The sequence below is a fragment of the Triticum urartu genome, chromosome 4 (genome assembly GCF_003073215.2).
Source record: "Triticum urartu cultivar G1812 chromosome 4, Tu2.1, whole genome shotgun sequence".
NCBI classification, from domain to species: domain Eukaryota; kingdom Viridiplantae; phylum Streptophyta; class Magnoliopsida; order Poales; family Poaceae; genus Triticum; species Triticum urartu.
This window is the reverse complement of record NC_053025.1, coordinates 568,517,926-568,533,837: the sequence shown is the minus strand read 5'-3', so window position 1 is coordinate 568,533,837 and position 15,912 is coordinate 568,517,926. Positions and strand designations below refer to the sequence as shown.

General features: G+C 42.9%; 1 protein-coding gene across 1 annotated transcript; it reads left to right on the top strand.

Annotated features, from left to right (window-relative positions):
• The first annotated feature begins 6,472 nt into the window (after nucleotides 1–6,472).
• Nucleotides 6,473–9,861, top strand: LOC125554179 (histidine-containing phosphotransfer protein 2-like). The gene is made up of 7 exons (XM_048717774.1): nucleotides 6,473–6,596; nucleotides 6,745–6,878; nucleotides 6,979–7,047; nucleotides 8,367–8,438; nucleotides 8,844–8,916; nucleotides 9,327–9,351; nucleotides 9,842–9,861. Exons 1-7 carry the CDS (start codon nucleotides 6,537–6,539, stop codon nucleotides 9,859–9,861), a joined length of 453 nt encoding a protein of 150 aa, XP_048573731.1. The 5' UTR covers nucleotides 6,473–6,536.
• Nucleotides 9,862–15,912: the final 6,051 nt, after the last annotated feature.

Genomic DNA, 15,912 nt, shown 5'->3' with positions numbered 1-15,912 from the left:
AGTAAGACTATAACGATAAAGAGAAATAACAATACAACCATAATCAGCGGCATGACCATATTAAATGTCGACCCAGCTTAGGTAAAACGCATAGCAAGCCAGCCATAATAGACACATGCAAAAAAAAGAGCTAAATTACGACCGAAGAATGATGTGGCAAGACACGCCTCTCCAAGAAGAGGAGGCAAACAGACTAAGACCCGTAAAAAATGTGAAGCAAGCAACTTCGTACTCCCGACCACTCTGCTCAAACGAACCACCACACCATAGCAGTCCTTGCGAAACACTTTCTTTTTCACTCTTTTATTCCTTCTTCAGTTCCTGGTTTTCTTTTGGACGTTTTTTATTTGATTTTCCTTTTTATCATTTTCCTTTTTTCTTTTTTCATTGATGCGTGGATTATTCACAAATTCATGAACATTTTTCTTAAAATTTCATGAACCATTTTTCCCACCATGAACTTTTGTTCAAATATGCACAAAAATAATTCCAAAATCGATGAATTCCTTTCAAATTGGTGACTTTTAAAAAAAATCGATGATTTTTTTTCAAATCGGTTAACTATTTTTTCATATTCAATGAAAATTTTCAAAATCCGTGAACTCTTTTCAAATCATTGATTTTTGGCCAAAATCGATGAACTTTTTAAAAAATTGCGAACATTTTTCAGAATTGATGAACTTTTTTCAAATTTATGATTTTTTAAAAATCGATGAACTTTTTTCTAATTCACGAACTTTCTTTATTACATGAACTTCTTTTAGTTCGTGTTTTATTTTCAAATATGTGAGCTTTTAAGTGTTGATCTCATTTTTTTAAACACGTTTTTCTACAAATCAGCCTGCAATAGAAAGCGTGTCTAAACTTATTATTAAACTATTCTCTTGAATGATTCACTCCCGACTAGTTGGCCTTTTTTTTTTACAAAAAGGCCACTATGGCTAGCTTTATTAAAACTCAAATGACACTTACATCATCAGCTAAAAATTTAAAAAGGAAATCCGGCGGAGCCTCCACCCAAAAGGTAGGAGTATTGGCACCGCCCCACTGAGCTAGCTCGTGCGCAACCATATTAGACTCTCTTATACAATGTTCTACCACAGCCTTCCCGAATTCTCTCAACATCACTCGACAATCTTGCAAAATAGGAGCCGCCATCATCGAGTGTCCTTCATTATTATGTAGCGCTTGCACCACTATCAGGTTGTCCATACGTACTAAAAGATTGTTGCATCCAGTGCTCTGTGCTAGTTTTAGTCCCTCCAACAGTGCTGTTGCTTCTGCTGAAACCACATCTGGGACGTGGTCAAGTCTCGCCATAGCTGCACAGATGAAGCCTCCTCTGTTATCGCGAAGAACAGCTCCACAAGCTCCTGTGAAATCGTCTTCTGAGTAGGATGCATCGACATTCAGTATTTGTTGTCCCGTCATGCCAGGAGACCATCTGTTTATACGTGGAACTTGGTCAAAATCCCTTTTCCTCTAACAAAATTCAAGGTTAAAGCGTAGATTGCTGGAGCAGTCCGAACTGGACACTGAACTTGCTCACCCCGGACCAATTGCCTACGTTGCCACCATATGTACCAACATGCCGTTGCAAACAACTCTGGAAGTTCAACTGGGTCCATATACATGCGCTGAGAGTCTTGATCACATAGCATAAATTCAATAAATGTTGAACCAGCACGATCCACTAGCGTCGCATCCGCTACTTCCTTTGCTATTCCAAGAGCTTCCCAAATTTGCATTACTTGGGGGCATTTAAAAAGGGCATGCATTATGTCTTCTGCTCCCGAAGAACATACTGGACACTGAGAGTTACTGCCAATATGGCGGTTTGCAAGGACACAAAGACATGGGATAGCATTGTGCAAACACCTCCATAGAAAATTTTTGATCTTCCCTGGTAGCTTAAGGTTCCATAATCTTTTCCACACCGGATGTGATGAAGATCCACCTGACTGAAGTGCACCCAAGGTTGCCGCATAACACACTTCCCATTGTTTATAATATGTTGACCTTACCGTAAAAACGCCACTCTTCGTGATGTGCCACGCGATGTAGTATTCCGTCTCCTGATGATGGATTGGGATTTGAAGAATGTGGTCCACATCAATAGGCCAGAAATTATCACGAATAAGCAGTTCATCCCATTCCCCCGAGACTGGGTCTATTAATTCATGAACTCTAGTAAGCACTTGATTCGCCCGAACTGTCACTATTTTCCTTGAAGAGCTATTCGGTATCCAGCAATCACCCCAAATATTTATTTTTGCTCCATCTCCAACTTTCCATATACTACCCTTCTTGAAAGTTTGAATTCCCGCCCATATACTTTGCCATACGAAAGATGAACCCTTTTCAACTCGCAATTTAGAATATCACCTGTGGGATAGTACCTTGATCTCAAAACCTTTGCACAGAGAGAGTCACAATTTTCAATTAACCTCCAAACTTGCTTTGCGAGCATAGCCAAGTTGAAACTGTGGATGTCACAGAAGCCCATCCCTCCCTTATCTTTGGGCACACACATTTTCCACCACGCAAACCAGTGCATCCGGCGTTGGTTCTCATCGTCACCCCACCAATACTGTGACATTGCATCAGTGATCCCCTTACAAATTTTCTTCGGGAATTTAAATACACTCATCGCATAAGTTGGGATTGCTTGGGCCACCGCCTTCAACAAAGCTTCTTTTCCCCCGTAAGATAGTGTCCTCTCTTTCCATCCATTCACCATGACCTGGATCCTCTCTATAAGATGTTTAAAGCAGTCTACTCGGTCTACCCCTATCATAAAAGGGAGTCCCAAGTATTTATCTGAGAGAGATTCCGTCATTATATTAAGGATTTGGCACACCTCTGCTTTCATCTCCACATCAGTGTTGGGGCTGAAAAATATTGAACACTTGGCTTCACTTACTAGCTGGCCCGAGGCAGCGGAATAGTCATCTAGTATGTTCCCCAAGGTGTTTGCATTAGCAGCATCTGCTCTCATCAGAATAAGTGAATCATCAGCAAATAACAAGTGAGAAATTTTCGGGGAGTCTCGACACACCTGAACACCAATGAGGTTCCCAACTGCTTCCTCATGTGCAATAAGAGATGACAAGCCCTCGGCACATAGTAGAAACAGATACGGTGACAGTGGGCCCCCTGCTTCAAACCTCTCGTGGAACGGAACGGTAGAGTTTCATTTGAATTAAATCTTACTTTATATTCCACCGATGTCACACAAGCCATTATCATCTCTATCCATCTCTCATCAAAACCCAATTTACCGAGCATAGCTTGCAGAAAAGTCCATTCAACACGATCATAGGCCTTGTGCATATCAAGTTTTACCGCACACGTCCCATATTTACCTTTCTTCCTCTTCTTCATTGTATGCAAACACTCATAGGCTACAATGACATTATCAGTAATAATACGTCCAGGAACCAAAGCACTCTGTGTCTCGCTGATAATATCAGGCAATAAATTTTTTAGTCTTGCTGCCAACATCTTTGATATGACCTTATAAACGACGTTGCATAGACTGATAGGCCTAAACTGAGTTACCTTCTCTGGATTATCAACTTTAGGGATCAGAACTATTGTGGTGGAGTTCCATCCTTCAGGGATAACTCGTTTATTGATTGCTTCAAGTACCCCCCCCTCACCAAATCATCTCCCAGGATTGGCCAAAACTTTTTATAAAACACTGCATGCAGCCTGTCTGGGCCCGGTGCCTTTAGATCGCCAATGCTAAAAAGAGCCTTCCTGACTTCTTCCTCCGTGTAAGGAGCTAACAAAGACTCATTCATATAATTAGTAACACAATGTTTTACTTTATTCAGAACATTTATATCAGGGACTGCTGCCTCTGAAGTAAAAAGATTTGAAAATATTCAGCTATAAGATTACGCATAGACTCATTCTCTTCATGCCAGACACCATTATCATCCAGCAGCTTGCGGATGTAATTTCTCTTCTTCATGGCTGTTGCGAAATTGTTAAAAAACTGTGTATTCCGATCGCCAAATTTGAGCCAATTCGCTCGGCTTCTCTGAACCCAGTAGATTTCTTCCTTTTCCAGATTTTCCTCTATCTCAATCAACAGTATGCGTTGCCCATCCGCCGCCTCATCAGTAAGGGGGCCCGATCGCAGTGCCTCTAACTCTGCCTTTAGTTCCTTCAGGCGCCGGTGAGGAGCCTTCAAGATCTCTCGATGCCAGACATGCATCACATGGTGTACTGCAGCAGTACGAGCGACGAGCGACGCCGTCGGATCAGTTCTCTCCCATGCGTCTGAGACCAACTGGACCACATCATCCTCTTGCAACCACCGGGCTTCGAATTGTTTTATTCTCTGTCCCTGATCATCACTTGGCATTGCACCTTCTGTGTCCATGAAAATTGGTCTGTGATCAGATTTTGTATGACCTGCATTCGTGATCGTTGTGTGAGGGAATATTCTGTGAAACTGGCCATTACATGCTGCCCTATCAAGTCGCTCTCGAAGCCGCCTCCTTCTCCAAGTGAACATGTCTCCCATGAAGCCCATGTCCTCCAGTTCGCAGTCAACTAGTGCATCCCTGAAATTTTGCATCATATTTGTTGGACGTGGAGCTCCTCCGTCCTTCTCATGTGAGTATAGAATCTCGTTAAAATCACCGATCACAACCCATGGGAGATTTGTCTGCTGGTGAAGGCCTCGCAAGTACCCCCATGATAGATGTTTATCCTCCCACCCATTTAGGTTCACCATAGAATCCTGTAAGCCTCTAGATCTCCTCTGCTGCACCACCTACTGTTACATCAATAAAATTCTTCGTTTTATCAAGCACGTGAATAACTACTGGATTCCGCCAAAAAAGAAACAAGCCACCACTCGCCCCAACACTCTCTTGTACCTCAACTCGGTCCATCTTCAATTTCTTTGTCAACTTTTCTGCCCTAGCTGTGTTCAGATGCGTCTCGAACAAGAAGATCACATCCGGCCCCCACTGCTTCTGGACTTCCAGGAGCGCTCTCTCTGCCGCGGTACTGGCCATGCCGCGACAGTTCTAGCATATTGTTTTCATTGCTTCCGGCGATCACCTTCAAGGGGAGTCAGCGTCCGGCAATCACCCTTAGAGCGCCACCAAAAAAGAAGCAATCTCGACGAAACCTATCCGTCGCTGCCGGCAAGCCGGGAAGGGAGAGACAAAAATCTGCCGCCACCGAAGCCGGTGGAGGGAGAGAAGAACCTGCCGCCGCCAAAGCCGACGGAGGGAGAGAAAACCTGCCGCCGCCGGAGCCGACGGAGGGACAAAGAACATGCCCACAATCAGTACGCCGGGGCTTCAAAACCAGCCATGTATAGCATACCAGAAGAGCAAACAACCAGGTCAAACCAGCTCTTCTTCTCTCATGAGGGCCTCACGTTCGCAGTCAAAACCGTGAGGTCAGACGATCGGCAGATGGCCGGGCAAGCGGCACGCGAGGATAGTCGCCAGGTATCGCTACAGCAGCACGCGAGGCTAGACGCCGGGGCCCTAGATCCCCTGCTATTCGCCTTCCAGGAGGAAAAAAACGATACGATACCGACTAGTTGGCCTGTTAGTTAGGCTACCTGCACAAGATCTAAACGGCGGGAGGCCTATTCCTCATAGGAACGATATTTTCAGTGTTTTTCGCGTAATTCACCAGCTGCGGCAACGAGCGCCAGTTATCTAAACTAGCGAATAAAGCACCGTATAAGAGCTCCCCATATGAACATCACCGATAGACATCAATACTGCAGCGTATTCAAATCCTGGTGCTCACATTTATTCATAGATTTATTTCAGGATTTCTGACGATGCGCATTCAGTAGGAGGAGACGTTCCCGTCGACGATGACGATGTGCATTCAGTAGGAGGAGACCTTCCCGTCGACGACGAGGTGCCTTCGATGACTTTGTAAATTTCAAGATGATATGCCGGCTCAGTCTTTCGGAGGTGCTCATAGGGGTAGGATGTGCTTGAGTGCGTTTATAGGGGTGAGTGTATGCGCGTGTATATGAACGTTTGTGTCTATACTAATGTTAAAAAAAATACTGCAATGTGTAACGACATCATATCGGCCCACCCGACGGTAATGACCATATTAAATGCCAACCCATCCCTGGTAAAACGCATAGCGAGCCGGCCGTAATGGACCACGTGCAAAAAAAAGTTAAATTACGACCGAAGAACGGCAAGGCACGTCTCACTCTAATACATACTATTTGTGATGGACTATGCATTGAAAGTGAGCATCCAATGTCAATCTGTAGATAGCTGGCCAGCATCCATCCATCCACCCAAACGTAGCTACATACATGCATCCATGCATGCATGCCATCCCCAAGCTCCCCATTCAATGGCGGCCAGCCATTAGAGTAATCGAGCACTCCCTGTCAAAAGGCTGAGTCGAGCTATATAACCTGCACTCCTCTCCTGTCCTCGTCCACTCCGCCGCCCGCCGCAGCAGCTTCGAATTCCGTCGACCCGAACGTGCTCGCCCGCCTCCTCTCGGCGCCCCGCATCGCCATGGCGGCCGCCGCGCTCAGGGCCCAGCTCAACGCCCACATCGCCTCCATGTACGCCACGGTGAGTCCCTCCCCTCGCCTCTATAGCCGCCGTGTGGTTGCGGGCTGGAATCGCTGGGAATCGCCGTGTTCTCTGCTGTCGGCGTTGACGATGGGTTTCGACTGGCTATCTGGCTGACCCGACCTTTGCCTTGGCGTGATCGATCTAGGGTAGTGTGGACGCGTATTTCCAGCAGCTGCAGTCGATGGACGAGGGCAGTGCAGCCACGGGCTTCGTCGCCGAGGTCATCAACATCTTCCTCAATGACGCCGACAGGATCATCAACGACATCGCCGGCCTGCTGTCCGTAACCCCGCCCCCTCCCTCTCCCCCTCTGGTCTTGTTGTACGGATCTCGTGATCTCGTCTGCTGTACTGACTGATCTGGTCTGCTCCATTCGCAGGAACCAGCCCGAGGTGGACTTCTACAAGGTGGACGCCCTGGTGCATCAGCTCATTGGGAGCAGCTCCACGTATGATGATGATAAGCCCTTCTTTTCTATCCTCACTTATTTTTAACTGTTTGTTTGTTTCTCCTCTGCATCGATGTTATTCAGATGCGTTTGTCATGTTGGTTGTGGTGTGTAATTTGAAGAAGAGACGAGCTTGGTTGTGTTTCTTGTAACAGAAGTACCCGTATTCATGCCAATAGTAATGTTATGAACTTTGTTGTCTTGCTACCGTTTCTGGTATTAATGATTTGTTATTCAGTGTAATGTCAGTGGAGGTGTTTCAAGTTTGTTCACATTTCTATTCGTATGTAGTATCTATATCTATATCTATACCAATATAAAAAGACTCAAAGGGGTAGATCCAACCCATCTCGACCGTCAAATCATGTTATCTAGCAGTTCAAATCGCTCCAATGTTGAGCATCAAACACGTTTAACGCTTTAATTACCCACCATTGCCATTGGTTATAAACACGTTTTCGATCAGCGGTATCCCATGAAATCTGCCATGTAATTAATATCCTATCATTCCGGTGAAAAAAGTAATTGATATCTTACCAAATACCAACGTGCAACAGATATATCTTACCTAAATAACGTGCAACTAATATCCTACCTAATATAAACGTGGATTGCATGTACATTATTACTAGTACACATAAGTAGAATATGAGTACAGTTGCCGCAGCTAGAGAATTGTCAGTATTCCTGCCAACTGCAATTCTATACCGCATCACTGAAAACTTTGTGGTCTTGTGAACATTTCTAGTATTACCTGAATCTTTTTTTTTTAAGTTAGTATTACCTGAATCTGTTATTGGTCCAATGGCGCTATTCTAGGTCAGCAATGAAAATCTGTCGCTCTACAAACAATTATGGCATTAACTATCTGCCTGTCTCGTCACACAATTGGACCTTTCTAATGTCTCCTATACATCAATGTTGTTCCTATTTGGATGTGGCGGTGCAGGGTATGTATGTCATGGGCATGGGCATGCGGCTCGTGTTGTTTAGCCATAATTAGAAGAGCTGAATTTAGTTATGAGCGATGTAACGGAAATGTCAATATTCATCCCTATGTTATGGCTCCCGGGGAGGAATTTTGTCTTTTGTAAACATCTTTGGCACTACTGATCTACTATCGCCATAAGGCCAATACTATTTTCTTTTTGGTTTATAAAAAAAAAGTGTTGACAACCATGATAGGAAATTGCTCCTTTAGAATATTATTATGGCATGCAAGTATGCCATATGTATCAGCATGCCATGTTCAATGAGTTTGAAAAAATCTCTAGTTTCCTGATGTTGCTCCCTGGTTGCTCTTTTTTGTCATGTATTAGTGTTGGTGCTAAGAAAGTGAAACTCGCCTGCATTCAATTTCGACAGTCCTATGTGGCAAAAAGCGAAGAAAGGTCCGTACACGGTACCTCATTATCTATGTTGCACAGTAGTTATTGTCTACTCTTTGTGTTGGTCAAATCCTGTATGCAAGCCTGTTAGCTTATTTTGTCTTTTATGATACTATTTTTAACTCATACTAATCTAACATTCTTAAGAACTAACATTCTTAAGAACTAACCTACTTGTTCACTTAATCACCAATCATGTGATTGGTAGAATTCGATTATTTATCTAAATATATGCCTATTTGATGATTCTCTTGTAACTTGTTGGCTCTAGACTTCTGTTTATAACGCAATTAAGTTTTTAGATGGCTAGAATTTTTTTAAGTACATGATTTCAATTTCCAACCATTCCATTTTAGTTTGCTTAACCTATCCAGAATTTGATAATGTCGTATGTCTGCATTATTTCAGGTGTCTCATGGCATTGACTCTTCTTAGGAATGAGTTCTGTGATGTGCGCAACCAGCTCCAGACCATGATGCAGGTACCAACTTATGTGCCTATGTTGGCTTTTGACTTTCAGTTTCTCTCTAGTATCATAATATGTCGTATATTTTTATAAGATAAAAAAGAATAACCTTGACACTATTTTTGTTGATGTTGCAATTTACGTAGTGCTAATTGTTTGGTTTCTAGACCACTTAGTTTGAGGTCTTTGAAAGTCCCATTTGCTCGTTGAATGTTTTTGTTTTAATCTTTTCTTTAGATGTATGGGGTAGATCTAAAAGGTAGTGGTATTTCCTTGTGTTCCAAACTTCACTGAATATTTGCCAAGTACTAGAATAAGATACCGACTACCCTGCAACATGACTCATTTGTGAAATTATGTAACCAAAGCACAATTTTACATCATACATATATCATAATCATTAATCTATTCTTCATTTAATGTAGCTGGAGCGGAAGATCGCGGCCTTGAGTCCTATGTAGAAGTAATCAAAGTGATAAGAGAAAAGCCCCATGTGATCCCTGGCATGATGTGGTATATGTATCTCTGAATATGTAGGCAGCATTCGACAGGTATTGGGCTTTGGAGCGCGAAAATGGTATCCCAGGACTATTCTTGCTTCGCGATCACCTGTGAATGCAATTTGTTGTCTTGTGTGTTGATGTATTTGTCTATTAACTCTTTATACGTCAGCATCGTGGATGGCCCACAGACTGTGTGTAAACTTTATACCTAGTTGGTTGCTGGTGACTTGGTTTTGTTGTATGTTGTTGGCTCTGTCTTGTGAAATGCTAGTGCCTCCCCTATTTTTTAGTTCCCTAGAATTACACCGAGTAAGTGTCTGGCTTGAACTCAAGACTTTGTGTTGGCTGGTATACTGAGAGGTGTTGTTGGTTGGCCTCCGCCACCTCCACCAAAAGCTCACGTTGTCACACAATAGAAAACTATCTCGCCACCGAAGGAGAGGAGGATTTATGTTAGGGAGGGGCACCAAAAGGTGCTACATGACAACATCTAGGGTGCAAAACCCTAAATCCCAGCTTGGAGGTATCAGATGGATTTTCTTGGAAGTAGCCGACTAATATAGAGGCTCTAGATACTGAAGCAAATATAGAATGCCTCTGAAGTGACTGATGGAAATGTTTTGCTCGGAGGTGTCAGAGCTAATAGAGATGATCTCAAAGAAATATAGTTCAGTAGTATCAGACAAGAGTGTGTAGTTCTCAAGCTATAAGAAACATGGTTCTCTTAGCGGGGATTACTTATTTCTCAAAGGTTGGTAGTATTCAGTGGAAAAACTCGGAGGTACCAGACAGTGAAAACAAAGGAGTTAAGTTGCTAGAGCAGAGTAATTAAGGATTTTGGGTGAGGATCTTATCTTGGAAGAGCAAATCCCACTTTTGAGCTATGATCCCTAGGAAGTCTAGAAGTTTTGATCCCTAGGAAGTTTTTTTACCATGTGAACTGTAGGGCTTACACCCAAGATCCCTAGCTAGGAAGTTGGAAGATGGATGGGAACAATCAATAAAGATTAGTATCAATAATTTCACTTGTGATGCTCTGTGTGATTTAGGTGCAAATGTATCCACTATTCCACATAATTTTTATAATGCACTTGGGTTGAAACCCCTTTCTAAATATGAACTTAATGTCCATATGGCAGATGGCACAATAAAAAGACCAATTGGAAAAATTGAAGATATTCTTGTGCTTGGTAATATGAACATCCCTGTGATTTTTGTATGGATATGGAACCTAACGCTCTATGTCCATTTATTTTCGAAAGGTCATTTCTGAGAACTATAGGGGAACTATCATTGATATGAAAAAAGGGATGATAAAATTTCAATTCCTCGTGAGAAAAGGTTTAGAGCACTTCCTAAGAAAGAGACAGAAAAGTGGTTATGAAATTATGTTGGGAATGAGTACCTTCATGGTAAGTGGAGGAGATAAAACTTGAAACCTCCAAAAACCATCTTGCCTAGCTCAAAGGTATTAAATAAATCGCTTCTCGGAGGCATCCCAAAACCAGTGTCTAGAAGCACAGAAGAAAGAACAAGACTATGACTTCACATGTAACCAATAAAAATCCAACCATAGAATGGACACGAATGAATATGTAAGACACTTGAATGACAACAGTCGGAGAAGTTGTAGCATCCTCGGCCCTCCTGACAATTTCTCCGTAGGAGAGCCATGCCTAGAGAAGAGTTACCAGCTCGCCACCCTGGATGACTACCTCAGCGTGCACGCCTAGATGACCTGTTAGAGTGGCAAAGTACATGATTATCTCCGATAAAAACATTGCTAGGATCTTTCATTTGACTGGACTTGCTGCATTTTGTTAGTACCACGGAAAACTCGTAATAAAGCATGTTTTGATAAGAAGTCAAAAGGCTCAACTACGCTCCAAAACACGACCTTGAGGATACATGACAAGTGTCATGCTGCAACTACTGGAAGGATTCTACACAACATTGAGTCCGAAGAAACTCGGCTAGGATTGGCTAACTTAGGGTTGAGTGACTTAGGGTCGCTGATATGTGGGCCCGGAAACCAGATGGCCCACATGTCACTAACCCTAAGTCACCTCATGTTGCATCAGCCTATATGAGCCCAAAGAACTAGGAGATGAGGATGACTCTACATCATATGATGACCCAGCTGCTTGAAGGAGTGATGATTGCTCAAGGCATGCTTGTTCTTTTCGCCCCTTCCCCCTAGTGGGGTGACTTGTTTTGTGTCTCTAAAAAACCTACGTTGTTAGAGCTCTTTTTTTGTCCACCTGTTTTAGATCTTTTGTAGGTGTGAGGCAGGGATTTTAGATGGGTCCTATTCGTGATGTTGACTACTAGCTGAACTATCTCTTAGTTTGGTTTATTTTTCATTTGTCTGCACTTTGTCTATTATGCAATATATTGCAAGCTGGCTCTGCTTGCTCCCATAGGAGTGGTTGGGATTCCCCCAAAGTGTAAGGGTGATGTAGCCCAGCAACAAGTAATTACCTCAGTTAGAGAATCAAGGTTATCAATCTAGTAGGAGTCACCTAGCAAAACAAAGTAAGCGGCGCCTGCACACAAAACACAGAACACGCTTGTCCCCAACATGACAAGAGGGTAGTTAAGCCCCTTGTCTTTCTAGTTACAAGATTGAACGCACGTCAAAGAGATAGTTGGTAGCAAAGTAAAATAGTAAAAGTAGCAACTAGATGAAGAATTTAGTAATGGAAAGTAGACCTAGGGGCATAGGTTCACTAGTGACTTCTCTCTTGAACAAGCAGGTGGCATGGTGAGCAAATAACAGTTGGGCGGCGATTAAATTGTAATATTTATATTTATGACTATGATCATTCATGGTATAATCAAATATAGGCATTACATCCGTGATAAGTAGGCCGTTAATCCAACTGCATATACTACTAATGTTCCACTCAAAGACCGATATCCAGCATGCATCCCGAAGTATTAAGTTTACAAGAAACAGAGCATTGCAATAAGCATGACGACATAATGTAGCCAGTAAAACATCAATCAACATGACGATACACCGTCACTTTATCCTTAGTGGCAGCAATACAATATGTGTCTTGTCCCTTTATTATCACTGGATTAGAGCAGCACAAGATTGAACCCACTACAAAGCAACACTCCCTCTAAAGAGAAACCCATCAAATTTGGCTAGAGAAGATAGATAGACCGGAAAGCATGCAAAGCTATTTAATTATACAACAAGAAAACCTCAAAAGATTCAAGTTTATTCAGTGAACAATCATGTCATATAGTGAAAATTCATCATATCCCAACAAAACACACCACTGATTACATCGAATTGATCCCGATTATGTGAGGCGGCTCATGGGAACATGGTATCGAAGATCCAAAATAGAGGGGGTTATATAGCTACTACTATAGACCCTAAGGTCCTAAGGGAACTACTCACGCATGGTCATGGAGGCAGCAAGATTGATGAAGAAGCCTCTGACAGAGCACCAACACAGGCCTTCAGATTGGATCTTCGTGAAACTGGAACTTGTTGTGGTGGAAAAATTCTTCACAAAATATGGCAAAGGGTTTCTCTATTTGTAGGAATTTATTGCGGTGGAATAGACAAAAAGCTGTGCAAGTGGGCCCACATGGCCTCGTGGCACGCCCAAGTCCCTGGTCATGCTAGGTGGTCGTGTGTGCCCCATGTTGCTCCTCTCGATCTTCCTTCATGTGTCCTTCATTGCCCGAAAAAAATCGTATTAAATCGGTAAGGTATTTTGACCTTCACGGATATTGGTTTCCTTTAAAATAAAAAACATACAGAAAGCAGGAATTGACACTAGATCAATAGGTTAGTCCAAAAATACAAAATGCTATAAAAGTATTCAAAAGTGATAACATAATAGCATGAAACAATAAAATATTATAGATACGTTTGAGACATATCAGGTTCCCACCTCAGAGGCATATGGATTCGCTTTGCCGGGGTGTCCCAAGATATGTTCCTGCCAACCCCTCTCCAATCTTACCACCATTTTTTAACACTTCATGATCTAACTTGTTAAACGACATGTCAACAAGTTGCTAAAACTTGGGGTCGACAATCACTGAGCTGTTGACGGGGGGCATCACCCCCCTACCTTCTACACAGATCCTCCATTGGCATGTTCGATAACACCACATCACAGGGATCAATGAGGACAAACTTATTGTCCTTCTTGATCGATGGTGATGTACAAGGTCTTGCACCATTTATCATCATCGAGAAGTAGCTCGGGTGAGTGGATCACGAGGTGCACGCAATAGCGTGACAAGTGAATTGTTGTAATCTTGTATTGTTCATCCACTTTTGATTGTGGTTCTTGTGGGTACCTTGAAGGAAATATGCCCTAGAGGCAATAATAAAGTTGTTATTTATATTTCCTTATATCATGATAAATGTTTATTATTCATGCTAAAATTGTATTAAACCGGAAACTTAGTACATGTTTGAATACATAGACAAACAGAGTGTCCCTAGTATGCCTCTACTAGACTAGCTCGTTAATCAAAGACGGTTAAGTTTCCTAGCCATAGAAATGTGTTGTCATTTGATGAACGGGATCACATCATTAGCAATGATGTGATGGACAAGACCCATCCATTAGCTTAGCATAAATGATCATTTAGTTTTATTGCTATTGCTTTCATCATGACTTATACATGTTCCTCTGACTATGAGATTATGCAACTCCCGAATATCGGAGGAACACCTTGTGTGCTATCAAACGTCACAACGTAACTGGGTGATTATAAAGATGCTCTACAGGTGTCTCCGATGGTGTTTGTTGAGTTGGCAGAGATCGAGATTAGGATTTGTCACTCCGATTGTCGGAGAAGTATCTCTGGGCCCTCTCAGTAATGCACATCACTATAAGCCTTGCAAGCAATGTGACTAATGAGTTAGTTGCGGGATGTTGCATTATGGAACGAGTAAAGAGACTTGCCAGTAACGATATTGAACTAGGTATGATGATACCGACGATCAAATCTCGGGCAAGTAACATACCGATGACAAAGGGACCAATGTATGTTGTTATGCGGTTTGACCGATAAAGATCTTCGTAGAATATGTAGGAGCCAATATGAGCATCAAGGTTCTGCTATGGGTTATTGACCGGAGATGAGTCTCGGTCATGTCTACATAGTTCTCGAACCCGTAGGGTCCGCACGCTTAACGTTCGGTGACGATCGGTATTATGAGTTTATGTGTTTTGATGTACCGAAGGTAGTTTGGAGTCCCAGATATGATCACGGACATGACGAGGAGTCTCGGAATGGTCGAGACATAAAGATCGATATATTGGGAGCCTATGTTTGGACATCGAAATGGTTCCGGATGGGTTTGGGCATTTACCGGAGTACCGGGAAGTTACCGGAACCCCCCGGGGAGTATATGGGCCTTATTGGGCCTTAGTGGAAAAGAAGAGAGGAAGGGAAAGGTTGAGGGCGCGCCCTGCTACCTCTTGAGCATGCATTGGTTTTCCCTTGAAGAGGAAAGGGTGATGCAGCAAAGTAGCGTAAGTATTTCCCTCAGTTTTTGAGAACCAAGGTATCAATCCAGTAGGAGACTACACGCAAGTCCCTCGTACCTGCACAAACAAATAAGAACCTTGCAACCAACACGATAAAGGGGTTGTCAATCCCTTCACGGCCACTTGCAAAAGTGAGATCTGATAAAGATAATAAGATAAATATTTTTGGTATTTTTGTTGTATAGATTGGAAAATAAAGATTGCAAAATAAAAGGCGGTGATACGTCCATTTTGCATCATGCTTTTATATCGATATTTATTGCATTATGGGATGCTATTACACATTATGTCACAATACTTATGCCAATTCTCCCTTGTTTTACAAGGTTTACATGAAGAGGGGGAATGCCAGCAGCTGGAATTCTGGGTTGGAAAAGGAGCAAATATTATAGACCTATTCCGCACATCTCCAAAAGTCCTGAAACATCACAGGAGCACGTTTCAGAATATATAAAAAATATTGGGCGAAAGAAGTACCAGAGGGGGGCCACCCACCATACACGAGGGTGGGGGGCACGCCCTACCCCTGGGCGCGCCCCCTGCCTCGTGGGCCCCCTGGCAGCCCTCTGATGCCCATCTTTGGCTATATGGAGTCTTTCGTCGAGGAAAAAATCATAAGCAAGCTCACGGGACGAAACTCCGCCGCCACGAGGTGGAACTTTGGCGGAACCAATCTAGGGCTCCGGCGAAGCTGTTCTGCCAGGAAAACTACCCTCTGAGAGGGGGAAATCATCACCATTGTCGTCACCAACGATCCTCTCATCGGGAGGGGGTCAATCTCCATCAACATCTTCACCAGCACCATCTTATCTCAAACCCTAGTTCATCTCGTGTATCCAATCTTTGTATCAAAACCTCAGATTGGTACCTGTGGGTTGCTAGTAGTATTGATTACTCCTTGTAGTTGATGCTAGTTGGTTTAATTGGTGGAAGATCATATGTTCAGATCCATTATGCATATTAATACTACCACT

Coding starts and splice junctions, on each gene's coding strand:
- LOC125554179 (XM_048717774.1), top strand. CDS start 6,537: ATGGCGGCCGCCGCGCTCAGGGCCCAGCTCAACGCCCACATCGCCTCC. Junction 8,917..9,326: donor AGCTCCAGACCATGATGCAG/GTACCAACTTAT, acceptor CATTTAATGTAG/CTGGAGCGGAAGATCGCGGC. Junction 9,352..9,841: donor GCGGAAGATCGCGGCCTTGA/GTCCTATGTAGA, acceptor TCGCCACCGAAG/GAGAGGAGGATTTATGTTAG.